General features: G+C 33.8%; 1 protein-coding gene across 1 annotated transcript; it reads right to left on the reverse strand.

The window, feature by feature from the left end:
- Window positions 1-7,013: 7,013 nt before the first annotated feature.
- LOC149374898 (uncharacterized) lies at window positions 7,014-8,353 on the reverse strand. Its single transcript, XM_089591192.1, has 3 exons — window positions 8,045-8,353; window positions 7,555-7,836; window positions 7,014-7,125 (listed from the first exon to the last, which is right to left on the reverse strand). Exons 1-3 carry the CDS (start codon window positions 8,165-8,167, stop codon window positions 7,069-7,071), a joined length of 462 nt encoding a protein of 153 aa, XP_089447318.1. The 5' UTR covers window positions 8,168-8,353; the 3' UTR covers window positions 7,014-7,068.
- Between the last annotated feature and the right edge of the window lie 259 nt (window positions 8,354-8,612).

Consider the following 8,612-nt stretch of genomic DNA (forward strand, 5'->3'; position numbering starts at 1 on the left):
ATCATCTTACATTAAATATTATGCATAACATTAAAAATATCATAATAAATAACTACAGATTATAAATTATTCATGAATCAGACATCACAGTCATTTCCTTGTAGTCCGGTAGTTAAAGCACGAAAAAATGGTGAGTAAGAAAATTTCTGCCACCTGGAAGGAAATCGTTTTAATCGCTTACAAATATAGTCTAATTATTGGAAAAAATAATTTTGTCCAACAAAAGCGTCGGCTTCAATTGTTATTAAACAAATGTTATAAACAAATAAGCGTATTTTACGATTGTTCAATAATTATTGAATTTTAAGACTAGAAAATATTTTCTTTTGTTTTACAGGTAGTCTACTGTTATTGTTTACAAATTGTTTATACACACACGGATGAATATATATTTCAATAATCAATAAATACTTAAACTTTAACGTCTGTGAGTAGTAGGTAAGTAATTAATGACATGCATTAATGCACCAACGGTCATGCCTGCAAAGAGTAAAATTTAAAAAAAATCGATTTCATGATATATTTAATACAATATTAATTTACAAATGATTTTTTTGCAAAAATTTTTTCTAATTGATAAATTCAAAAATTATTGCACAGTAGTAAAAAACGCTAATTTGTTTACAACATTTGCTAAGAGCATCGTATCAAAATCAATTTTTTTTTGAAAATACGTAGAAAACTATTTATTTTTGTAAGAAATTAGTTGCGTTTTACTATACCTAAAATTAACGAAGTTGTAAGCATTTATTCAATTGCAAAAATTATTGTTAAAAAAAGGAGTTAAAAATGAAACAAAAAAATTTTTTCTATAGCATTGACGTTCTTTATATTCTTGATAAAATGCCGTGGGAATTTTGGGTCTAACTCATTTTTACGCTTTGAGCGAGCTAATAAATTTTTAAATTAACAATTTAATTGTGATGTCATTTTTTTAAATAAACAAAAAGCTTGTGCTCTGTTAAGTATGCTGATAATAGGTACTAACTACAAAATTTTCAATAATTTTTATCGATAAATAAAAAGACTATAAATTCATAAAAATTAATTTTCAAAACAGGAAATTTCAAGCTTTTTTGCAACTTAACATGGCAAAAAACAAATTTTTAATTAATCGAAAAAACCTTAATCGATATAAAATTTTATCACAAACAATATTGCTTTAGTACTTTTTTCAATCAGACCAACAGAAAAGAAGTTATGAGCCAAAATGTTAAGAAAATTCGATTAATTTTTACAGTTTGTTAAAAAACAATTGAAGTCGACGCTTCTGTTGAACAAAAATATTTTTTCCAATAATTAGACTATATTTGTAAGCGATTAAAACGATTTCCTTCCAGGTGGCAGAAATTTTCTTACTCACCATTTTTTCGTGCTTTAACTACCGGACTACAAGGAAATGACTGTGATGTCTGATTCATGAATAATTTATAATCTGTAGTTATTTATTATGATATTTTTAATGTTATGCATAATATTTAATGTAAGATGATAAACCATCAACATAAAATTTCATAGTAATGTTTTTTTTTAACTCGAATACAATGGAAGTTATTCGCATATTTTTCAATTGAAAGCTATATTATTAGCGTCACTTTCTCAATAATTGGGTTCTGTTGTGGAATAAAGTCTAGTTTAATTATTAAGACAGATTTCTTACAAAAGACACTTGATGTTGCACAGAATTAAAACGAGAAGCTGGTTTAATAAGGCAGTACACGTCCTTGCTCACACAGAGTTTTCCAAAAAATGAATATTATAATCTTCTGTACCATGAAAAACCGTGTGCACTAAAGTTCATGTACACGATTTTTACCTTGTTATTGAGGGTACATAGAACAAGAAAAAATTTATTTCAAAGGTGTGCCTTGAAAAAAACTTTAATTTTTTTTGGGACGCGTAAAGGCAAATTTGGATTGGATTTCCTCATGTATCCAAGTACTTTTACTTCATACTCACGGGAGACAATGCGTCCCTAAAACAAAGTCAGTTGTCAAATAATATGCTCGCAAGTTATGAAACGACGTTATAGCATAGATCACGGGATGGCATTGACGACGCGTTCGGGAAGGAATGAAAGTCCGAGGGCGTACACCCTACACGAATTATTCCTGTACATTTGTCTAAACCGCCATTCTAAAACAAGACACTTGTCCGCAGTCAGTAGAACACGCGTAATCTCCAAATCGTCGGGCGCTCTCTTGGCAAGATTTCAACGGTTGGAAAAAATGTGAACCCATCCCTCGTCTATTTTAGATCGCCACCGATATCGTTAACGCTCGTAAACGCCAGAGACACGCTAAAACACAAATGTCACGCGAAAATACCATCAGACGTCTCGTGTTCTTCCCACACGGAAACTTCGTGGCCGAACTTTTCCAACTACGCCAGTGCCCGACCCTCCGTAAATTATATCGGATTAATGTCGAAAAAAAAAAAAAAGAGAAAACCACTCGCGTCCGCTCTTCGTTCCCGATATACTACACAGTCGAGAGTCATCGAGGCGAACTTTTGTCATAAAAATCCTTTCAGTCCCTCAACTTGCCCCGCCGCACGAACTCGCTCTTTCGCGGATGCGCTCGAACGAATACGCGAACAATAAGGGGGAAAAAAGAGCGAACGATCGAGATAAAAAGAAAATCGAGTGTATATATATATACATACACACGCTTTCCCAGCGTTGGAGGTCCCTCCTTCGTTCCCTCGAATCCCCTCGAGCCCTAGACGCGATACATGCAATGGATACAGTTTATCCGTATCCCAGGTGTGCATAAGCAGCTCCAGGCTCCAACTCCCGAGTTAATTTTTGAAAAATACGTGTGGGAGTCGTGTGTGTCCGCATGGCACTGAAGCTAATTTTTAGTTTATCGAGTGGTGCCTGCTGGAGAGGAAGGAAGGTCTATTTGCTGCACTGGGAAATAAAGAGGATGTGAAGACCAAAGGCAGGATGCGTTTATCGATGTTACCCCCGGTTTTGATAAAAAGGATGGTGCAGGAACTGACTTTTTTGCAGCTTGTGGGGGGTAATACAAAACAGTTCACGGTACAAGTATCAGGTGAGGTTCAGATATGTGTGGAAACTCGCGAGTTAAAAACATATGGACATCGCGAAGCTGCGGATCATTTGAATTGACCTTTTCGATGACAAAACGTTTTGACCGCAAGGCTTAGTAAAACGACAAAGGAAACGTAAAAACGGCATCGATGACATGAAAATTGTGTTTTTGATAACAAAATTTTGCCAGTAGGGTATTAACAGCATGAGGAATGTGTTTCATACTTGGGAATGATATTTTTGTCCGTTCGTGTGTATGCATGTATATGATGTTAAATATCTTCATATAGTTGAACTGTTTGGATTTTATAATTTTTCTTCTTACCGATGGGTCAAAAATAAAATTTTGCTTTGGTTGCCTACTTTTTACAGGCTACCATTTGATTTGACTTCCTGTTTGTGTGCCTGAAATTAATCTTGTTATTGGGTTTTTTGAATAATTGCGATGGTCACAATAATAATGAGATTACACCCGCCTCTTTGGTCCTAAATACTATACAATCGAGTGTATTCTGTTGTAGGGTGGATCTATCATGCCGACTAATAAATGTTGGATTTTATATATTCCTTAAAACCTCTTAACGTGGGTATCCAATAAGAAAGTATGATAAGTAGAATAAACCATGGAATTATTTGAAAAATTCAATATGGTGGCTGACACAAAACGGTGGATAATTTGTTGTTTTTTTTTTGTATAACCTCAATGATATCTGTATCGAATAAAAACTGCAGGCTATAGCACAAGAGGATACGTGAGAACACACTTACATAAAATTGGGACGTGATCATTCTCCCATCTTCAGATTTTACCTACCCTTACAAGACATGGGACCATTAGGTGTTTCCATGACCAAAATCCATCAAGACTGTCAGGTAGACTATAAAAAATTATGAATACCTACTATTTTTTTCTATCAAAAACAAAAATTGTTAGAGATAAATTATGTGACACCACAAAGGTTACAATTAGAAAGCTCACAATTTTTGGATGGTCATGCGCAATTTCAGCATATATTATTTTCTTTAGATTTTTTTTAGTTATTCAATAACTAGTGGCCCTATCTTATGTAGTAAGTATGCAGTTGTCAAATCTTGTAAAAGTAGATTTGAAAGTTTCAATAAAGGATCCAGACAAAATGACTTTAATGAATTTGTTTATTTGTAACTGTAAAATAATTCCTATTCTATTGTTCCCTAAGTATTTCTTACTTGTATGTTTCAGGAAGAAGAAAAGAGAATATAAAAAAACAAGTCTGAAGCGGTGCTGTCAGCAGTAGTTGCTCTTTAGCTAGCTATCATATCAGGATGTCTTACAGCCGAGACTGAGTAGCATCACATTTTTTCTAAATTAAAGTCAAGTAAGTGCTGAGATACTCAATAATTGAGCTGATCGATTTTTCGAACTTCTTAAATAATTAGAATACCTTGCCATTTTGAGCTCCCTAACGGAATTGGAAATCACTTTACAACTAAAAAAAAATCAGAAATATGTGAAATTACGAAAAAAAAAATTTTCAATAATTAAAAAAATTAGTTTTAGTTGAATTAATGGAATATCGAAGTCTATACGAGTTCAGTACTATGGCTGCAGAATTACTTGTCCATTTCTAGCCTTGGGTCTTGGCATACCGTAAAAAAGTACAGACTTTTCAAAATCTGTTCGATTTTAAACAGGAAAATTCTGTTTAAAATTGAACAAATGGACTGCACAGATTTCTTCTTAGTTATGTCTGACACAAATATCTCGTTAAAAATATATAAATTGTTTTTAATTTAGCCCCATGTAAATTATTATCATACACTAACTTTGGGTGTTCATTAATATTATTTTAAGTAAAAAATACACAAAATTTGCGTCATTTTAAGATTTAATTTTAATAATTTACTAAATTACAAAATTTTCAGTTATGCGTGTAGGAAAGAGCGAAATTATTTTTTCGCAATAGTATGCGGAAAATAGGTGTTATTGTTCAGAAAATATTTTCCGCACACTATGTGGGAAAATCAATTTTCCACACTAATATCAGTGCAGAAAACACCTATTTTCCGCACACTTACTGCGAAAAAACTTATACGCAACTCGTGCGGGACGATTTCCCGCACTTGTTACGTAAATAACTATTTATCATCATCACCTTTGCAGATAGAGCTTGTTCACGAGAACGCGTTTTTAAAATGTAAACAAAGATCCTGAAGCTGCTGCTGCTGCGGTTGCGAGAGAGTACGGCTGAACTCAAACACATTCTTAGACGGCACATCCATGAACTAGCTTTTACACTTACATGTACATTTACCAGCAAGTAAAATTTCGGCTATACTGGCTTTTCTCGCTCGCAGGCACGAGCAGTAAGGCTTTGTCTCTCGAGCGGATCAATCGCTCAGCAAAGCATAGTTGCGTCGATGACGACCTTTTGCGACTCCTAACGTCGAACTTACCGAGTCTCGCTTAGCTCAAAGATTGTTCTGTTTAATTTTTTTTTCTTCTAATTAATTCATCTTGTTAATACTTTCAGTTGTTTCTTTTATTCCGTTTTCAAACAAGCAAGCAAGCACACATATTTTTGTTATATTATTAAGTTCATATTCATTGTTACCTGTTTGTTAATAAATCTGGTTTTAAAAGTTAAACAAAACGAGTGCGTGATTTATTTATATTCTCGAGTTTCTTGCGAGATTTTGTCAAGCCCTCGAAGAAACGCTTCTGACGCTGTAAAGGCAATACTATGATCCGGCGGCATAAAAGTCGATATCGCAAAACGCCGTTGGCTATTTAATTAAAAATTTATAGTTGGCATTGTCGCGAAAATAAACAGAGCTCTTATAATAACTCTTGTATATGATAGAAGCACCTTAAGGATGTTCATCACACAGGTTTTTCTAATAGATACTGGTGAAAATTTCAACGGATATTCATTATAGCATCAAAATATCCCAGACAAAATGTCAGATAGTTTCACGATACTGTTTTTTACATATTTGATTTTTAAGAAATCTCAATGTAATATGTAATATTATGAAAGAATTACACAAAATGGCATTGTTAAGGAAATGATCTGTAGAGTTTTCCCAATGTTTATTTTATGATTTTACTGTTAGATAAACATTATACTCGATTTTCAAATGGATCCACCAGTTGGTCTTTCAATAAAATAAGAAAGAAGGGAGGTAAACGCGTATATATAGGTGTTCCTGTTACTTTGATTTTTTTAATAAGCTAGTTAATATTTTTAAGAAAAAAATAAAGGTTGTAAGCGGCGTTTCAACACAATGAGAATTACGTGGTCATTGTGAGGCTAAGCGAGCACGGTGATCGTAAGGTGAAGGAGGTCTTGGTATCGTCCGGGGCCGCAAAGTGGAGTTACGGGGCGGGAAAGACACAAATTCTTTCCTGCGGACGGAAAGCTACCGAGACGCTCGCAATCGCATGTATGTTTATATATATATACTTATATATACTTAAATTGATATTGTATGCGAAGAAAAAGAAAGACGTTGTCATAGCGATATCTTGTTTGTTTGTTTGTTATTTTTTCTGGTTGACTTTATGCAAAAAAATAAAGCAGTTTAACTCCAAAAGTCCATCAAGTCAGTCGTTATCTTTACTTGCGCGTTTGTTCAAAAACATACAGGTACATCTATACGAGCAAAACAATTGCCAACGTTGCTGCAAACATTTACCTTCTTCTCTTTTTCCCAGAAATTGTAAGAAATGTCCTCAAGTACCTTAACGTCATATAAATTATTTTCAAAAAACTGATTTTTATAAACGAATTAATATCTACGATTATTTAACTTAACTGCTCTAAGGTTTTATGGATAAATAATATTACCGTATGGTAAAAATTTTTTATTTCTATTTATTCCGATGTAGGAACTTACTTATTTAAGTGGGATTTACAACTACATTGTGAACAATGTGAAGATTATTAAACAACCACTATTGGTAATCATCATAGCATTTAGGATTCGTTATTTCCTATTGATGTGTACAAAATAAAATCATCGCAATTTGCCTATAAGGTCCACTCTGACAGATGTGATATCATATTTTCAGTATGCATTTCCAGATCCTGTAAAAAAAAAAATTTTGTATGTTACGTTGTAAATACATTTCAGAGCTGTGTATATATTTAGACTACAAAGAAATGTTGAAAAAGTAGGTGTGAAATAAATTATTTACATTTAATTAATCAAGTTTCATGCACACACTTTCAAAAAACATTATGTTATCTACGTAATACATTTGTGATTATTCAAAGATCAAATGCATAAGGGCTCGATGCACGGGATTTCCATTCACGTAAAACAAACTATCAGCACAAGATAAAGGATCATCGAATAAATTTTCTGAAAAGTGATGGTCACGCAGCCTCTTACAGTGTGAGTGCATATATAGTTCGTGGCCGTGCAATTTTCGAAAGAAATAGCTTATATTACATGATATATACTATTATGGACGTATGTACATGTGGAAGAACACGTGTGTATCCATAAATTACCTCTGGTTCCATAATGCCATCGTCTGCGTCATTACATGCATTGCTGTCGTCCCATTGTTGGGTGTAGAAGAACATCGTATCCACCTTATATATATCTTGCCCAATCCGCTCCTTGACATAGTCCTGAAATTGCGTTGTTGTAAAATTTTCTCTCAAATGTACCTCACAGAAATACTCCATGGACTTGTTGAGATACAATCTCACTTCTCGACCAAGCTCGTAGGAGGGATTACATTTATAGGCAGGGCTGTTCACTATCTGCTCCGCTTTCAGCATGTATATCTTGAAAAGACAAAAATATCTATTGTGAATGAGTTAAAAGTCATCATTTTCAAAATAAAATGAATGTGATGATTTTTTTAAAAAACCATTGAACCACTTGTGTATTGTTGAGACAGAAATCAGACTTTTTCATAAGTTATTCAAATGAGCTTTTACGTGTTGATCGTGGAAATAAAAGTTTGTTTCTTGAATATAAAATAAAACTTACTTTGCCCTTTAAATACGAAGAAAGCGAGCAGTTGTGGACCTCCAAAATAATCTCAGCTTTCTCGAGCTCGCCTTGCTCCACAAGTTTGGTGGAATGACTAAGTACAGAGTCACTGGAGGCCATTTCTTCTTCCTCTTTGGACACAAGATCTTTAAAAAAACTCACGAGTAAAAAATCACACCCACTTATCTGGACGCGTTTGGCAAATATGGTGTGTCGATACTGACATGAAAAGCGAAAACCAAAAAGTAACTGCTGGTGTAAATGTATCTGTACTATCGATAGTCTACACTTGTATTGTACTGACACTGTTGGTATAGGCTCGTTTATACAAAGGACTCTCACTACGATGGATGCGTTTCACCCGTTAAGTACTTAAATATTACTTAACTTTTCCTTTTATCTACAAGTGCGTGACTGTAGCCGAAACATCACGCACCCGTTGGATGTGACTAATAGAACCAAGATAAATTTTGATAACGAGAACATAATAGTCACTAGTTTGGAAATAATTGAGTTGACGTTTATCACCTATAGCCATGACTAACATCGAGGGTGTCTATCGTGT

This window comes from Copidosoma floridanum, unplaced genomic scaffold (assembly GCF_036245765.1).
Source record: "Copidosoma floridanum isolate Cflo_tuat_1 unplaced genomic scaffold, Cflo_Japanese_pri ptg000013l, whole genome shotgun sequence".
Taxonomy (NCBI): domain Eukaryota; kingdom Metazoa; phylum Arthropoda; class Insecta; order Hymenoptera; family Encyrtidae; genus Copidosoma; species Copidosoma floridanum.

Coding starts and splice junctions, on each gene's coding strand:
- LOC149374898 (XM_089591192.1), bottom strand. CDS start 8,167: ATGGCCTCCAGTGACTCTGTACTTAGTCATTCCACCAAACTTGTGGAG. Junction 7,837..8,044: donor CTTCGTATTTAAAGGGCAAA/GTAAGTTTTATT, acceptor TGTCTTTTCAAG/ATATACATGCTGAAAGCGGA. Junction 7,126..7,554: donor ATGGCATTATGGAACCAGAG/GTAATTTATGGA, acceptor TTTTTTTTACAG/GATCTGGAAATGCATACTGA.